Source organism: Rattus norvegicus, chromosome 17, assembly GCF_036323735.1.
Source record: "Rattus norvegicus strain BN/NHsdMcwi chromosome 17, GRCr8, whole genome shotgun sequence".
Taxonomy (NCBI): domain Eukaryota; kingdom Metazoa; phylum Chordata; class Mammalia; order Rodentia; family Muridae; genus Rattus; species Rattus norvegicus.
Window position 1 is genome coordinate 65,140,754 of NC_086035.1, and position 18,563 is coordinate 65,159,316.

The following is an 18,563-nucleotide window of genomic DNA, read 5'->3' on the forward strand; positions in this document are numbered from 1 at the left end:
TCCTTAATCCTGCTTGCTGTCGACCACCTAATATTCTAAAGGCCTGTTCAGAACTTGACTGGTAAGAACCAGACTTGGGGCACAACTAGAGAGAATGCCTGAAGGATAAATTGTAGAGAGCATGGGGGAAATCTTAACAGGGACTTTGAAAGGAACAAACAATGACCAATGCCCTAAGCAGCCTCCAAGCTGCCCTGTATACGAGTGTATCTGGATTCTTCTAAGGAGAAATGGGTGGAAGATGTCTTCAAACACAAATGGCCTCCACCACAGAACTTTGGATAAAGGTTTAGACTGGGACTCCCAAATTTACACATCTAAAAAGTAACCACTTGACAGTAATTGATGCTGGGTAGTCCAGGAAACCCTCTTCTGAATCCAAGTACAGTGATCTTACTTACTGTGATATCTTACTTACTGATGGCTATCCGTGTTACCCATCTGCATCGTGAGTGGCATCACTTCATGGTTTTGTTCCAAACATCTCTACTTTTGGCAGCATGTGATAAGCTTGCTTGGTGACAACTCTGATACCAAACAAAGACTTTCGACAAAAGCACTACAACAACGTATTGGGTTTTACATAAACACGGGGTACACCTTCACAGGGCTTTCCATGTACAGGAAGAAGCCATTAGGACTCTCTGTAAACCATCACCTGCACTGGCTTTTCCTTAAGAGTCCCACTGGGAATCCTCAGCTCCCTAGGAGGAGTCATCCTGAGAGAAGACAGTTACTCTCAGCTAAGTAGTTAACTAACCCAAGTTCACTGAGTTAACCTTTATTCCTAGGTCACCGCCCCCATTCGATCTGTCTAATGCAAACAATCCCCTTCTTGATTCCTCTCTAACTTGTTGATAGAAAGCTACTAATGAAGATGTCTTCAATGATATTCCTAAATTCTCTCATCGTTGTTTCCTTTTTTATTGGATATTTTTTATTTACATTCCAAATGTTATCCCCTTTCCTGGTTTCCCATCCATAAACCCCCTATCCCATCCTCCCTCACCCTTCTATGAGGGTGTTCCCCCACCCATTCATCTACTCCTTCCCATCTCCCTGCCCTGACATTCCCCTACACTGGGGGGGATCCAGCCTTGGCAGGACCAAGGGCTTCTCCTCCCATTGGTGCCCAACAAGGTCATCCTCTGCCATGTATGCAGTTGCAGCCATGAGTCTGTCCATGCATACTCTTTGGATGGTGGTTTAGTCCCTGGGAGCTCTGGTTGGTTGGTATTGTTGTTCTTATGGGATTTCAAACCCCTTCAGCTCCTTCAATCCTTTAACTCCTCCAATGTGGACCCCATTCTGAGTTCAATGGTTGACTGTGAGCATCTGCCTCTGTATTTGTCAGGCTCTGGCAGAGCCTCTCAGGAGACAGCTATGTCAGTCTCCTGTCAGCATGCACTTCTTGGCATCAGCAATATTGTGTGGGTTTGGTGGCTGCGTGTATATGAGCTGCATCCCCAGGTGGGGCAGGCTCTGAATGGCCATTCCTTCAGTCTCTGCTCCAAACTTTGTCTCCATATATATCTTTGTCTCCTCCTATAAATATTTTTGTTCCCCTTCTAAGAAGGACTGAAGCATCCATACTTTGGTCGTCCTTCTTCCTGAGCTTCATGTGGTCTGTGGATTGTATCTTGGGTAATCTGAGCTTTTGTCATCATTGTTTCTAAGTGATCAACCCAATGTGTTAGAACATTTAACTGTGGAAGCAGCTCCCTTAACTTTTTTATGATGCATTATTAATATTTCAAGACACTGAAAGTCACATGGTGGTGATATGTTTGAGGCAACAAAGGAGATGGGAATGGTTCGTGGTGCCTGAGGCAGAGTCCAAGCCTTGAATTGCTGCTGTCTCTCTCAGAGCCAAGCCTTGATGTAACAAGAGAAGAAAAGTACTGAGCTGATGTATGCAGCACAGAACAAAATCTGGAGCCATGGTTGGCCGGCAGAGGAAAGCTTGCTGCCATTGGAAAACAGATATACTAGAGACCATTTTACTTTGGGGTAGATTCCCCCAGCCCTGGTGGATATGCATTCTAATTTAAAATATCATACAGAAGAAAGAAATAGACGTTTCCATGGAGATAGCTTCACAGGGCTCCTGCCTCATTATCATATCTGATTTAAGTACTTTCTGGAATCAGTTTGAATATCATCCAAGCACCTTTTTCCTTTAGTGACCATGGATTATATAACATCTGGCCAGAGGTTTTCCTAAATAAGCTGTGTCATTGGAAGCAGTCCCTTCAATTCCCACCCATCCACTCACGAATGCTTTGCTTACAGACTGATTATCACATGGGAATTCAATTAGCATTTACCTTTAGATCTCTAATTAAGAATTTTTTTCCTTTTCTTCCTCCCCCCCCCCCCCCGGAGCTGGGGACCAAACCCAGGGCCTTGCACTTGCTAGGCAAGCGCTCTACCACTGAGCTAAATCCCCAACCCCTCTAATTAAGAATTTTAAGTTGGCTGAATCTATCCTTTCTTTGGAAGTCAGAAGAGATACCTGCAGCTGGTTTTTCACAACCGTATGCTAACTGTGTTCCAGGACACATGACTAGTTTTGGCTTGAGTTACCTGATGTCATATGCATACCGCACCCTTCCGAAAAGCACTCCCCTGACACAGGATTGTTTCTTAGTGACCTCTTCTTAATTATTCTTTATCTGCCCTGATTTGTCTCTTTATCCTCATTTGACAACTTTCATGGGGGGTTCACTGAGGTCCCCTTAGTGGGACCTTTAACTGGGACTCCATATTGATGCTGTCTTACTAACAATGAGAAGTCACTCTCCTTTTTCTATCCTGCCTCTATCTTGGTTAAATATGATTATCTGATGTCTTACAGTTGGAACCTGTGGGTTCGCAAACCATTTTAAAAACTAATTAAGCCTTCAGCAACCTAATTCATGGGAATTCATTACAAATCCCTCACAGCATCAGAATACCCAGAATTCTGTTTGCATCTGTTTGCTTTAGAAAAGAAATTTCATTACCTCTAGTTCAGGAACTCAAACACTCTTAGTCTCTTAGTTGTACACACAACTTAAAAAAAAAAAAAACAACTTTCAGTCTCTTAGCAATAACAGATCATCTAGATTTGTATCGGAACTTGGGAAAAGATTTAGTGTTCAAGTAATAAAGCTGAAACTTCAAGTCCCCTCAAAGGGCCCCTGAGAGAAAAGAGAGTGACGACATTACATATTCGTAATCTTGTGTGCATTTTCTTAACAGAACAGACAGCAAAATTACATAAGCCTCCATCTCCAAAGTCTGTATCTACCCCTGGTGGGAATATTTTGAAATACAAATTTTATTAAAAAAAAAAACTTTCTTAAAGAATCTGTGTTTCAGTTGGGCATGGTGGCACATGCCTGCAATCTGACTATTCAGGAGGTAGGGATGGGGAGATAAAGAGTTCAAAACTATTCTGGGCATTTGAGGTAGATGCCTGTGCTACATGACCAGGGATTTGGGAGGGACATATGGAGGGAGAGGGAAAGGAGACTTTGCGTAGTTGAACAGAATGCTTGAGATAGATGCTGAATGGCCATTGGAGACACTCACACTGTAAACCTGGTGTGCTTTGTCAGTAGAAGGATGATGAATACAGCCAGGATACAGCAGACTTCTGTAGCCTGCCACGGACCCTGACACACTCATCAGTGTCTGCACCAAGAAGCCAAGATAGACTAATGAGCTTCCCTAAACCTCAGTGGTTTCCCACACCCAGGTTCCCTGCTCTGTCAGGATCAAGGGAAGGCAGGCTGCCATCTTAACACTGCTTCCTGATGAAGTCAGCCTAGAGAATTCTTTTCCATTCAGCCTTGAGTACTACCAATGGCTTGGGCAGATCTATTCGACCAGGCTCGCCCAGTGGTACAGAACAGCAGGGCCTTTGTCATAGCCACAGCAAAGTGGTGGCTCTGAGCAGGTCCACCCCTCCAGTGTTCCAAAGAGTTAGTGTTTTATCCCGTTGGTCCTGGGGTGATTCCTACTAGGCTGGGATGAGCCTAGTTTGCACTCATGCTCCCCAACAGGAGTGTAAGCAGTTTTATGCTGCAGAACAGCCAGCAATCTGGGTGCAAGGTGATGGGGGCAGGAAGGAAAGAATGGGTAACGCTTGCTTCCAGGAGTTTAAACTCCAAAGTGAACAGGAGGAGAAACAGACCCGATCCACACATAGCATATGCATGTGCGGTGATCGTACAAGGTTAGCCTATGCGATTTGTAGGTGTTTATAATTACAATTTCTAAAGTGAGAATTAAAGGAATTCAAGGAATTAGCTTTGAATTCTCTTACTGCACCTTTCCGGGTTCAGTCACAGAATGAAGAGCTAAATCAGCACTGAGCTGGAGGTGCCAGTGCACAGAGACAAAGCAGTCGCTGGGTTCATGACTACAAGAGGACCCCATGGTCCTGTTAGCTGAAGACATGTAAAGGGATGGAGAAGTTTTCAGTTTGTTTATCTTTAAGCATTCTTTCATACTTTTATACATGAATACAATGTGTTTAGATCACATCAACCCTGTACAGTTACTCTAACTCCTCACAGACCCCTCCCCATCCCCTGCTCAGATTCCTGTCTCCTGCTCCTCTTCCTCTTTTTCCTCCTCTTCCTCTTCCTCCTTCTCTGCCTCCTCTTCTCCCCCCTCCTTTTCTCCTCTTTACTTCCTCCTCTTCTTCCTCCTCCTTTTCTCCTCTTTTCCTCCTCTTTTTCCTTTTCCTCCTCTTTTTCCTTTTCCTCCTTTTTCTCCTTTTCCTACTCCTCTTCCTCCTCCTTTTCCTCCTCTTTTCCTCCTCCTCTTCCTCTTCCTCCCCATCCTCCTCTTCTTCTTCCTCTTCCTCCTGTTCCTCCTCCTCTTCTTTATATTACACTGAGTTCAATTAGTACTGCCCACACGCACATGGGTATGGGTGTCATCCACTAGAGCATGGACAATCTACTGTGGATCACTAGACTGAGGAAAACTGCCTTTCTCTCCTCTTCCCCCACAGCCATTAACTGCCCACAGGGGTGAGGAGGGGTTTGAGGGTTAGGTGGAGATCTCAGCTAAGGGTGGGTCTCCTTAGCTCATTCATGAGAGGGGTTATAGTAAAGTATTGGAGTCTAATGCTCACAGTCTACATCTAACAACTACTACCTAACCAGTCAAAGGTGTCTTGGGCAAGCTGCTTCTTAGCTCCTTTTCGTCTTTATTTCCTCATACATGGAATGCTGTATTCCAGAGAACTAAAGCTTCAGTCTAAAGAGTATAGGTGACATATAGGTGAGTGGCATGTGGAAGGACTCAGTGTATGGTGGGTAATCTGGATAATTACAGCTGGGTGACATTTCACAACAAAAAATGGAACAAGGCAAGGGCCCGTGGTAGTGCCATCTCAAATGCAACATGACGCATTGAATCTGACATCATAAAGACTTCGTCGTCTTAATTTACAAATTGCCAATTGCATAAAAAATAAAATTCAGTTCCTTCATAGAGGACGGGCTACTCTCCTGCAGGGTGTCAATCGTGTGCAATATCTGATGCGTGCTACCCTCATTAAGACATAGGCTTTGGGGTCTAGAAAGATCCATCAGTGGGTAAGCACACTTGATGCACAGGATAGGACCTGACCTCAGATCCCAGCACCCATGTAGAAACCAGGCAGGACTGAGCACGCCTGGAACTCTAAAACTGTCTATGGCTTGTGGAGGAGACTGGGGGTTACTATCAAGCAGTCTAGCTAAAGCAGCAAGGCGAGAGACCTTGTCTTTAAAAAAAAATTAAAGAATCAAAACAAAGTACCTGGCATCCTGACCTCCATACGCCCACACCCGAGGGCGTGATGAGCACACACAAATGCACACACAAAAGAAAAAAAAGAGGTGGTTTAGCATGGTAATGGTAATGTTAAGATATATTGTATAAATATTGTCCATAACAATATTTGACAGAGATCTCATCACATCTACGCCGTTGGGTTCTCTGCTTTACACGCACTGTCCCAGGAGACAGGGGGTGAGCCTCGGAAGGGGAAGGTACACTCTCAGCTTGCAGGCCGGTGTATCTAGGTCCAAAACACAACACTCCTGGTTGTGTGAAGGGCCACACGCCTTACACCTGACCCTGATGGAGCTCTGAGGAGAAAGGGAAACATTCCCCAAACACATTCATCATGGCAGAAGGCCTGTGCACAGCCCGGGGTGTGGAGGGGATGTGAGTTGTGTGTCAGTCAGAACCTGTGCGATTTGATGGCTTCTTCTGAGGATAACTCGCATTCAGCCTGCAGTTGTCGCTCTCTGGTTGCTTACGTTAGGATTTCTCCTTCTTCAGCCTGGGGTGAATCTATTTCTATTGGTTTCACACTTTTGGTATTTAATTTTTTTTCAGACTTATCCCTCTCGTGTTTTGGGTTTTTGTTTGTTTGTTTGACTAGCTCAACTTTCTCCCTTGCCTCTTTGTTCTGAGTCCCACAGGGCCAGAATTCACACTAGCCTGAGCTCTAGTTTCCAGTTGATACAGGAAATTCAAAACAAGAGGTCATTGTTTTCTAATATTTAATGGTACAGGCTCTGCCAAAGTATACATTTTATTATTATTTTATTTTGATTCTCACATATTTCCCTGCTCTCATTTCCACATACGGTATTTTTAGTGGTATAACTCCCATCTTTAAGTGCTTACATATCAAATTTTAAATTTTTAATTTACACTTTACATTTTAGTCGCAGTCTGCCAGTGCCCTTGACATTTAATGAATACAGCTGTGAGCTTCTGACCCCATTGTCTGCTTCATCTGAACCCGTTCGTATCTCTTCATTTCTCGGATCCGCTGCACCGTTGTAGAGTGTGGGGCAGACCGTTGGTGTCTGGTTCATTTAGACAGGAGAATCTGATACATATAGCCTTCCGTTCCCTACTAATACGGCAGCAGAGCTTGTGAAGAGAGCTTGTTCTGGAAACCAGCTATTTTATTTTTGGAAGGATTTTGGAGATTTGTGTTGGCCTCGCTGATGCTGAGCTCTGCAACATTTCATTTAGAGAAGTTTTTCAGCAAACACAGTATCTCATGCACTCTGCTGCCCTGGAAATTCCACTTGAGCCAGGGACATGGAGTGCCAACTACTGGATGCTGGATGGTCCCTTGTCCCTTTCCAAACATGTGTGGCACTAAGGCTTATTTCCGCGGAATAGGAACAATATCCGTAACATACTGTCAAATGAGAGAAAGAGAAGCTAGGGAAGGTAACACTGTGGGGCCGTTAGGAGCAAAATCTTAGTTGAATTTGCCTTGAATCAGGGTGAGTGTGTGAGTGTGTGAGTGTGTGAGTGTGTGTGTGTGTGTGTGTGTGTGTGTGTGTGTGTGTACAAATGCGTGCCAGCGGAAAATGCTCATTGTTGCTTCTCAGGAACTCTCTACTTTTATTCTGAGACGGAGCCCTGACTGGCAGATAGCTTGCTGAGTAGTCTAAACTGGCTGGCCAGAAAGCCTCTGGAAGCTGTCTGTCTCTACCTCCCAAGAATAAGGATTGCAAGCACGTACCACCAAGTCAGGCTTCTTAACATAAATTCTGAGTATGGAACTCAGCTCTTTCTGCTTACACGGGAAGCAATGACTAGCTGAATCCGGAGCTACGTCCCCAGCCCTTGAATCAACTCTTAATTCTGCGTCCTAGGAGCTATGTGACCCTACCCCCCACCAGACTCCTCAATGCCTCCATCTTCTCAGGAGACACTTTAGTCACTGACTCAGTTTATAGGGTGGAGGCAAGGACTGAGTGACTTAATACCCATGTGTACAACGGTGCCTGGTCTGAAGTAAGTGCTTAAAAGACCCATGCATAATTCTGCAGAAGGCCAGATTTTTAGAAGGACACTCCATTCCCCCTAACAAATATTTAGTTATTAAGTAAACTCTTGCCTGCGGATTCCTCAGGGGCCTGAGAATGAGAGGCAAGAGCAAGAGAACTGGATTTCTACTTTCTGCTTTATAAACACAGGTATTGTTTGAAATTCAGGTTTGCTCATGACTGAAATGCTTGCTAGGGAGCCAGCCAGCCCATGTGGTGTCCTGGGCTCTGCATTTGCAATGAGCCCCGGGGAGGAGACTTTTAACCACTGGGTGTATTCATGTCTTTGTGCATGTGGGGGAGGTGGGTTAGGGGAGCCTACAGTTAACCAACCTCAGCTATGGTCCTTCGGGTGCTATCTGCTTTGGGTTTTGCTTTTGTTTAAGTGTGTGTGCGTGTGGACAGATGCAGAAGTGCGGCAGTGTGCAGATAGAGACCAGAGAGTAACTTTGCAAGACTTCTTTACTCCTACCTTGGTTCCTTTTCAATTTTACTATTTTATGTATATGTGTTTGCTTGCATGTATATCTGTGTACCAGATATGTTAACAAGTACCACGTTATGTGTGCCTGCTACTGCAGTGTACAGAAGAGTCCTTGGATACCATGGAACTGAGTCAGTCTTAATGGCTGACCCATTTCTCCATCCCCTCCACCTTGTTTTTGAGGCAGGGTCTCTCATTATTTCTGCCCTTGCCCTGCATATGACAACTTTCCATCGACTCTCCTGACTCTTCTCCACCTCAGTTCTCACTTTAGGAGGGCTGGGGCAGGGGTTACAGATGTAAACTATTATATCTGGCCTTTGTTTTTCTTAATGCAATTTCCAGGAATCAAACTCAGGTCACCACTGGGGTTACATGGCAAGTGCCTTTACCTGCTGAGCTATATCACCAGCCCCACCTTTTTCTGACACAGAGTGTCTCACTGATGTAGAACTCTTTGAGGTAAGGCAAGACTACAGCAAGCCCAACGAATCTCCCTCCCCAGTGCTAGGATGATACCTGTGTAACCACACCTGCTTTTCTTGCCTGTCCTGGGAAATACAAGACAGGTCTTTGGACTTGCAAGGCAAACACATTACTAAACTGCCTCCACACAGCCCCAGATTGATTCCTGAAGAGAACTGGAGTTTGCCGTATTAATGAGTACCAGGATATTTTCCAGATTTTTCCTGGCAAAACAGAGTATTATGACATTTTTCTGAACCTCTTCCATCTCTGTTTGTGCCAGAGTTTGTCCGTCTGAGCCTCATTGACACTTGAAACCAGACAGAACTTTATCCTCAGTCTGCAGCATCCCTAGTATCTACCCCCTAGATGTCCAGAGCCATTCTCTTCAGGTTGTAACAAGAATAGCAGCTCCAGACATTGCCAAATTTCCCCCAGGGAGAGAGCCTTCTGAAGTGAGAACCGTCACCTTAGAGTCTACAAAAAATGAGCTTTTGTAAATCTTAGAAAAACCCATTCCATAGCCAATCAGAGAGGAGCATTCTCTTTATCTTACCGTTTTAGATTAGGCTAGGTATGCTGGGTGTTTTCTGTAATTTCTGTTCAGTGGGAAGTTGTCGTATGCAGGGCAGGGGCAGAAAAAACAAAAGAGACCATGACTCAAAAACAAGGGGATAGAGAGATGGGCCAGCAGGGCTCACACACTGCTTTGGGACATTTTGATTTTTTTTTTCAACTTACAATTGGATGTAAAAAGATGGATCAGTTGGGATCTGCAAACAAATGGGAATATTAAGGAAAATCAGATATGTGGAACATGTCTGGCTGTAAAGACAGTCTTTTAAGTGAGGACCTTTAAAGAAACAGGAGGAGTCTGACTTGTTAATAATGACAGTGTAAATAGTGGGCCAAATGAATGTTCATCATTGGGTGGCCTTGCTGTATGTGTGTTGACCTATCCACATCACAGTCCTAACAGGATTTTTTTCCCACTAGATTTTTTTACTCCTCTTTTTAAGTGTACATTTATATCTTATATGTATGACTGTGTATACACACATGTTCATGTGTGTGAGCACAGGTACATGCATGCTACAGGGAACATATGAAGGTCAGAGGACGTCCTCAGTTTCCAGTCCCCACGCTCTGCCTTGCCTCTTATTGTTTTGTGACTGTATAAGAAAAGCTCGCTTCTAGGTATCCTCCTATCTGCCTCCCATCTTGCCATCAGAAGCTGGAATGACAAACACACCATGGCATTCCCTTTTTACTTGGATTCTAGGGTATCCAAACTCAGGTCCTTAACCAACTGAGCCATCTCCTGACCCCCTAGGAGATCTTTAAGCAAAATTATTTCCACTGTTCTGTAAGATTAAGGGGTGTTTTCTCAGCACATGGCTTCTTCCCTCCCACCACAAAAGCATAGAAGTCACAGGGAATGACATTGAATGAACTTCAGAATGTTGAAAACCAGTATGTAAATCTTAACCTGAAAAGGTCTTCTCTCCTCCAAGAACCCTGGGGACAGAGTGTCGCCTTTAGTAAAGAGGGGTCTTTCCAGTGTTTGAAAAGAGCTACTCATGTTTGCTTTTTACTTCATTCCATTCCTCTAAAAACACTAATAAAAAATGTTCTAGACCTAAAAGGTGCTCGTGGAGATCCACAATCATCCAACTTAGATGTTTGTTTTTAAGGTAAAACTGTGTGAACCGATGCCAAGCCTTTCCCATTTTGTTGTCACGGTTGAATAAAAGCTTATGAAAGGCAGCGACCAGGCGGGCAGTCCGATGCATCATCTTTTTTAAAACAAGCTTTCTCCCTTTTAAGTGGAATTTTATCCCACTTTTGGCATTCAAGAATGTTTTGTTCACAACAAGAATCATTGTACCATATTAGGCAACGTCTCTCCTCCTCACAGCTTGAAATAAAGACAAGGGTTAAGTTCACAAGTTTGATTCCCTTTAAAGACATGTTTGATTGCAAAGCTCTGTCCGCCCTGTTTGATATCCTCTGTAGACCGCATGACTGAACTAAGCTGAGTTCCAAGTCTGTGGTCAGGGACAGCCTGCCGCTTAGGTGTCTTATAGCAGCGAAGTTGTTCTTTGAGTCAACTTTGCCACCTAGCGGCCTGGTGTGATCTTTCTATTCATGATGACTTAGCTGTTGAGTATTGTCACAAACTGTGACAGAAAGCAGACACTCCTGTCCAAAGCAGAGACCCAAAATAAGCCCTGAAGATGACATACACCGGGTTCTAAACAGAGGAAACACTACATAGCTTTCCTGGTCTTTCAAGAAACATGGTTGCAGACTGCAAAAGACTTCCCACAATTAGGATAAGAAGAAAAAGAAATAAAATGGAGGTAGAATTACAGAGCTGGAGGGATGACTCGATAGTTAAAAGCACTTGTTGCTCTTGTGTGGGACATGGGTTTGATTCCCAGCATCTGGGTGTTGGTTCACAGCCATCTGTAACTGCAATCCCAAGGAAACCAATGTCCTCTTCTGACCTCCATGGGTGCCAGACACACAGGTGGTACAGATACACATATACAAGCAAAACAGTTACACATAAAATAAAATTTAATTTAAAATGTAAATAAATAGAATTAATTTAGAGTTCTGGGGTCAGGAAGTAATTTAGACTTCCCAATGAGTTTAAAAAATGAGAGTTTTGAGTTTTGGCTCACTTTCCGGATAAATGACAGGACTACAGTGCTTTGTAGACAACCAAGTAGGACAAAAGAAGCTATAAGAAAACAACTGACCTGAGCCTTATTTTCAAATTTCTTACATTCTTTGATGCCTTTGGTCAACTGAACAAGTCTAGCTGTTTTTCAATTTATACAACATCATGTGAATGTCCACAGGGAGGGATTTCTTACTGTCTGCTTGACTTTCTGACCTTTTTTTTTTAAAAAAAAAAAGATTTTATTCATGTCTTGGCTCCCAGTTGTAGGTCAGATCATAAGCACAGAGCCTGTGACTTCTGGATTCCACAGACCAATCACAGCAGCTTACAAGAGATGGTTTTAATAAAGTGTGTTGATGATATGACCAAATTATGGGGTTTTTTTTACCTCTAATCATATTTTTTTTACTTCTTAAAAACATATTTCAAGAGCCAGTGAGATGGATCAACACATAAAGGTACTTGCTGTCAGGCCTGATGACCTGAGTTCTATTTCCTACACCCTGCTAGTAGAAGGAGAACTCCAACACCGCCCCCCAGATTGTCTTCTGACCTCCACACGTGCACCATGGCATATGTACTCACAACATGTATATCACACATACAAAAATATAAGCTAATAAATACATGTAATGAAAACATTATAGCCAATATTCTCAACATATTGAGAGTCAATGGTTTCTACCGTGATACAGATCTACATACCCATTACAGCGGATTATTACACGTATGGTTAGAGCAACTCAAATCCACTTGTTTTAACAAAGTATAGTTAGGGTTAACTATAATCCTCAAGTTACTTATTAGAGAGGTAGACTAGTCTAGAGTATTGACTTGTTCCTTTAATGGAATAGTTTAATCAAGAACCATTAGTTGTGGATAATCAAAGCCTTCCTTCAAAAGTACAGGGAACAAAGGGAGATTTTCTTTTTTGCTATGTAACCAAGGTTGAGGTGGTCCTATTGATTTAAAAATAGCTATGTCTAGTTTTGAAACACCTGTCTTCAGGTTGTATCTGCTTCTTAGGATTCCACCCATCTTGCTGCTCCCCATCTTTCTTTGCCTTCCCTTACACTCAGATTTTGCACATAGAGGTACAAAAGTGGTGAGCAGAACCCAGCACCCACAAAGATGGTAGACCTTTCTCTCTTCCTAGCATCCACATACATCGACCAAACTGATGGTCTTTGTTTGGATATATATCAAGTCCATTACTGAGGTCAAGGACTCAGGGCCAAGTGGCAAATGCCTGTCTCAAAACATGCTGGAAGGGTGTCAGGCTAGACACAAAAGAATATCTGAAAGGATGCCACATCACAGGCATCAGTTGTGTCACCCCTTGACAAGATGAAAGAAGACGGACAGAAGCCTTGGGATTTCTAGATATTATGTCTATTTGTAATAAAATCAACATGGTCATCATAAGACGAGAAAGCAAGACACCAGAACATGATTCGTTCCCATGAGAGCAGAACCCTGCCACAATGGCAAGGGACCCTTGCAATAGACGTCAATGCATGACACAGAGTGGCTCTGGACTGTTAAAAGGTGTAAACAAGGCTAACAGGCAAGCCTGGCACTGAAAAAGGAAACTTAGCAACTGTGTCTAAGAACCTTTGCAGAAGATGAGACCCCAGGAAGATTAAAAATCTCTCCAGAAAGATATAAGAAATAAGCGTGCTATCGAATGTCATACAAATTAAGCATATCACATATTTCAATAATGTTTCAAAGAGATGATGTCACCAGCTAAGCATGTAACTCACTTACTAAGCCCCGTCCCCCCACCATCTCCACCACCACCATGCAGAAAGGCCCTGGTAGATTCCTCAGGCCCAAATATACTAGGTGTGGTGAAACATGCCTTGAATATATACACTCCAGGGGTAGAGACAGAAAAATAAGACTTCAAGGTCATCCTTGGCTACTTAGGATATTTGAGACCAGGCTAGGCTATACAAGGATCTGTTCCCAAACAAACTAGATAAAGCTAAAGAGGCCGCATCAAGTGAAATGGTGGATGCTTTTCTCTCTTGCCTTGGGTTGGCTTGGATCATTCCACTGAGGCTGGGACAGCTGGTGTCACCTTCAAGTTGCTTATGTTCATCATTTTATCAGGTGGATGAAATGCCACTGGTCACATGCACTTGCCAAATAGGATGACCGTAACACTGTGCTTGAATAAATGGCCACATAAGCATCTGCTACGTTTTCCCTGTGGAAGTAGAAGTGAATAAATCTGTTGGGTTTGCTGTCAGCATTCCGAGAAATGTCTGTACAAATGTGAGGAGAATGCACCAAGTTCCATTCCTTAGCTACCTTGAACAAATCAATCCCAGCATTCCCTTAGCTCATGCCCTTCACGTGAGAGAATTAACTTGGTGGTGTTTAGCTGCCTGGAAATGTGCGTCTTGTAACACACATCCTAACGGTAGAATACACAGCCAAGTGTGGTGCATGCCTTATCCCAGCTCTGGAGGCTGGGGCAGGAAGGCCACGGGTTTGAGGGCTAAAGACTGAGTTCCAGGCCTGCTTGGGTTACAGATTGAGACCCTCCCTCAGAATGAAAATGTAGACAGGAATGTGAGAAAGATTTTGTGGGGACACTGGGATGAGTAGACAGGAGTGGGAAGGAAATTAAGAGAAGTTGGGACTGATGGTGTATAATTGTCAAAGAACAAATGTAATTTATACACACACACACACACACACACACACACACACACACACACACACACACACGTAATGTAAGCTGCCCAAAGAGCATACCAAACAGAACAAAGATGTTTCCTAACTCCATCTCTTCTCTTTTTCCCCCCCAGACTATGTCAGAGAGTCACAATGACCTTGCACAGTAACAGTACAACCTCGCCTTTGTTTCCCAACATCAGCTCTTCCTGGGTGCACAGTCCCTCGGAGGCAGGGCTGCCCTTGGGGACAGTCACTCAGTTGGGCAGCTACAACATTTCACAAGAAACTGGGAATTTCTCCTCAAACGACACCTCCAGCGACCCTCTCGGGGGTCACACCATCTGGCAAGTGGTCTTCATTGCCTTCTTAACCGGCTTCCTGGCATTGGTGACCATCATTGGCAACATCCTTGTCATTGTGGCCTTCAAGGTCAACAAACAGCTGAAGACAGTCAACAACTACTTCCTCTTAAGCCTGGCCTGTGCAGACCTGATCATCGGGGTCATTTCCATGAACCTGTTCACTACCTACATCATTATGAACCGTTGGGCACTGGGGAACTTAGCCTGCGACCTCTGGCTTTCCATTGACTATGTGGCCAGCAATGCCTCTGTCATGAATCTGCTGGTCATCAGCTTTGACAGGTACTTTTCCATCACTAGACCACTCACCTACCGAGCCAAAAGAACAACAAAACGAGCTGGTGTGATGATTGGTCTGGCTTGGGTCATCTCCTTTGTCCTATGGGCTCCTGCCATCTTGTTCTGGCAATACTTTGTAGGGAAGAGAACTGTGCCCCCAGGAGAATGTTTCATTCAGTTTCTGAGTGAGCCCACCATCACCTTCGGCACGGCGATCGCTGCCTTTTACATGCCTGTCACCATCATGACTATTTTATACTGGAGGATCTATAAGGAAACTGAGAAGCGTACCAAAGAGCTGGCTGGCCTACAGGCCTCTGGGACAGAAGCGGAGGCAGAAAACTTTGTCCACCCCACAGGCAGTTCTCGAAGCTGTAGCAGCTATGAACTGCAACAGCAAGGCGTGAAACGATCATCCAGGAGGAAGTACGGTCGCTGTCACTTCTGGTTCACCACCAAGAGCTGGAAGCCCAGTGCCGAGCAGATGGACCAAGACCACAGCAGCAGCGACAGTTGGAACAACAACGATGCTGCTGCCTCCCTGGAAAACTCTGCTTCCTCCGATGAAGAGGACATTGGCTCAGAGACCAGGGCCATCTATTCCATTGTCCTCAAGCTTCCAGGCCATAGCTCCATCCTCAACTCTACCAAGCTACCGTCCTCAGATAACCTGCAGGTGTCCAACGAGGACCTGGGGACTGTGGATGTGGAGAGAAATGCTCACAAGCTTCAGGCCCAGAAGAGCATGGGTGATGGTGACAACTGTCAGAAGGATTTCACCAAGCTTCCCATCCAGTTAGAGTCTGCCGTGGACACAGGCAAGACCTCTGACACCAACTCCTCGGCAGACAAGACCACGGCTACTCTACCTCTGTCCTTCAAGGAGGCCACGCTGGCTAAGAGGTTTGCTCTCAAGACCAGAAGTCAGATCACCAAGCGGAAGAGGATGTCGCTCATCAAGGAGAAGAAGGCCGCCCAGACGCTCAGTGCCATCTTGCTAGCCTTCATCATCACGTGGACCCCCTACAACATCATGGTCCTGGTGAACACCTTCTGTGACAGCTGCATACCCAAAACCTATTGGAATCTGGGCTACTGGCTGTGCTATATCAACAGCACCGTGAACCCTGTGTGCTATGCCCTGTGCAACAAAACATTCAGAACCACCTTCAAGACGCTCCTCTTGTGCCAGTGTGACAAAAGGAAGAGGCGCAAACAGCAGTACCAGCAGAGACAGTCGGTCATTTTTCACAAGCGAGTGCCGGAACAGGCCTTGTAGAAAAGGGGTATGTTGAGAGCAGTGACCACGCAAGCGCGTCAGCCCACACAGCCTAGCAGGAGTCTGGCGCAGGTGGGGGGAGCCATCCCTGATGGTGATAAAATGGGTTTTTATCGACCTCACGGGAGAGAAGCTACCTGTTTACTGATCCATTGAATAACTGATTTTGGTCCAATGCCAATTCAGCAGGAAAGAAGGAGAGGCATACCGCTAAACATGAAGAGATGTGTTCTGAAACAGACTTTTAAGTGGATTTTGTTTCCTCTAAGAGAAAAAGAAATTATTGTCTCAGAGCAAGTATCCTCAGAAATTGGTCTGCCTGGGTCTCTTAATTCCTATCAGCTCTGGAATCACTGGTGAGCCTCAAGGCACTAGATGCCATGTGCTCTCCCTAAGGGTCCCAAAGTGTCCATCCAGATCCCATGTGAAGCACGGCAAGCTTGAAAAAAAAAATCTGTGGTCCTGAGTTATTTTGTATATTGCAAAGCTGACACCACTTGTCCCCAATCAGCTTCTGTCCTCTTTCAGTGTGTTGTCAAACTCTATTCGTGGATTTGACTCTTGGTTCTTGCAACGTACTGTTTCGTGCTGTTCAAGTTTCACACAAATAAAATTGTACAGGAACATGCATACCTATACATGTGTGAGTTTCCGCACGCACGCACATTGTGTATATAACGTGATGGGGAACACTGAACTGAAAGGAAGTTCCTACCATACTTTGGTAACTGAAACTCTCTAGGATCCTCAAATGATATGAAACTGAACTAAGCCCAGTTTGACGTTGTGTTTTGGTCTGGGTTTTTGACACTGGAGCTATTTCCCACAAACCATCCTGAAGAATAATATCCAGCACAGAAAATCCAGACCTTCTCAGCAAACCTGTGCTAGACAGACAGTCTTGAGGGTCAGTCGGCACCGTGTCTTGACTGGACTCAGTACGCACTGTCTCCTGCACTGTTAGCTCTCTGTCGATGGAGCTAAATAAACCAGGGCCCCTTTGAGCTCAAAAGAACGAACTTCTGTACATGTTTGAATTTAGTCGTCCAAATCTGAATGTTTCAAAACAAAATTTCTGGGATCTGAACTGCTCGAAACTCAATCCTAGAGTCACCTTTGAATGTCACACACAGCAATATAATCTACATTTACATAGAAAAATCAAAGGAAACGCTGTGCTCGGAGCTGACGGAGGAAAGTATTGTATTCCACTTCCTGCTACCTGGCACCTTCTGAAAGGAAGGTGGGCTTACCTCCTGTCACTTAGCAGGAGTCAGAACCCTTCTGGTAGTCACTGTATAACCTTCACCTAGGAGTGGTTGGTGTCTAGGAAGCCATGCATCCTCTGAAGAAAGAATGGCACTAGAAAAAGTATTACTTCGAAATCGATTTCTTTCCATTGTGACAACCGAATTTCGCATCATCCTTTGAATTGCCCCAAGTGCACCGTGTTTCCTCTGGGGGAGGGGTCTGCTGCTCTCATTCTTCTGGCTGCTGTATTGTTGGGTTTCTTCTTTTCCTTCTGCTGGGACTGTGTGGGGAGCGGGTGGGGTGGGGGGGTGGGAGGGCTGTGGAGAACCCTTCCCTTGTGCAGGGCATCCATCCGTGTTGTGAACCCAGAGCTGGGGGCCAAAGCTGCTTTTGTATTCAGTGTGAGGTGGTGTTTACAGCCGACTTTGACATCAGTGGGTGTGTTCTCAGTGGTGTGTCTGTACCTGAACTATTTAATGTTGTGTCATGTTTATATAAAGAATATTTATGCATACTTTATCATGTGTTTATTTAGTGTTGATGAGTATGATCCCCCCCTCCATTGGGGCACCCTTGGATATTGATTCTTTAGGGTCCGCTTGAGTCATGACTAATGTCCAGTGAGCTTTTCCATGTGGCTAAAAAGAAGAAGACCATCACCTAGTGACCATCCGAGAGCAGCTGACTCCTTCCAGGTAGTAAGCCCCTGTCGCTGAAAACCACTCCTTAGCTAACCCCATATGAGGCAGCAAGGCAAACTTCCTCCATGGTGTCTGGAACCACATTGCAAGGAACAAAATGAAAATCCATATCACAGTAAGGATTTTCTTTTAATTTTTTGCCCTCATTTAAGCAAAGGAACAAGGAAAACCAGAGACTATTTTTTTCCTGGGTAATGTGCAAAAGCCGTGTTCTCCGCCTGGCAAGCCTCCAGTGAGCTATTGAATCTGTATTTTATTACTCAAGTCGGCCTGCCATTATTAAATATGTGGACTCTTATTCAAGTCTCACTGTGCACCTGTACATCAGTAATTCTAGCTTCCTGAAAACTCCCATTCTACCCCCTTCCCCAAAGACCTCTTCCCTTTATTTAAAAAAAAAGTAGAAAAGTCCTGAGCTTGCACAGAAATTCAAGGGTAAAATGTGGATTCCACTTAAACATCATTATCTCCAGCCTCTTGTCCAAGATGCCAATAGTTTAAAAACCACAAAC

General features: G+C 44.5%; 1 protein-coding gene across 11 annotated transcripts in view; it reads left to right on the forward strand.

The window, feature by feature from the left end:
* The window catches only part of Chrm3 (cholinergic receptor, muscarinic 3), a 462,074-nt gene extending 444,205 nt beyond the window's left edge, over window positions 1-17,869 (forward strand). For 10 of the 11 annotated variants that reach the window (XM_063276047.1, XM_063276048.1, XM_039095336.2 and 7 more), the window contains one exon: window positions 14,311-17,869. In XM_063276047.1, the coding sequence (XP_063132117.1) occupies window positions 14,330-16,099 (1,770 nt within the window). In that variant the 5' untranslated portion in view covers window positions 14,311-14,329 and the 3' untranslated portion in view covers window positions 16,100-17,869. The remainder of the gene's footprint in view (window positions 1-14,310) is intronic. The other variant, NM_012527.2, reaches the window with a different exon arrangement.
* Window positions 17,870-18,563: the final 694 nt, after the last annotated feature.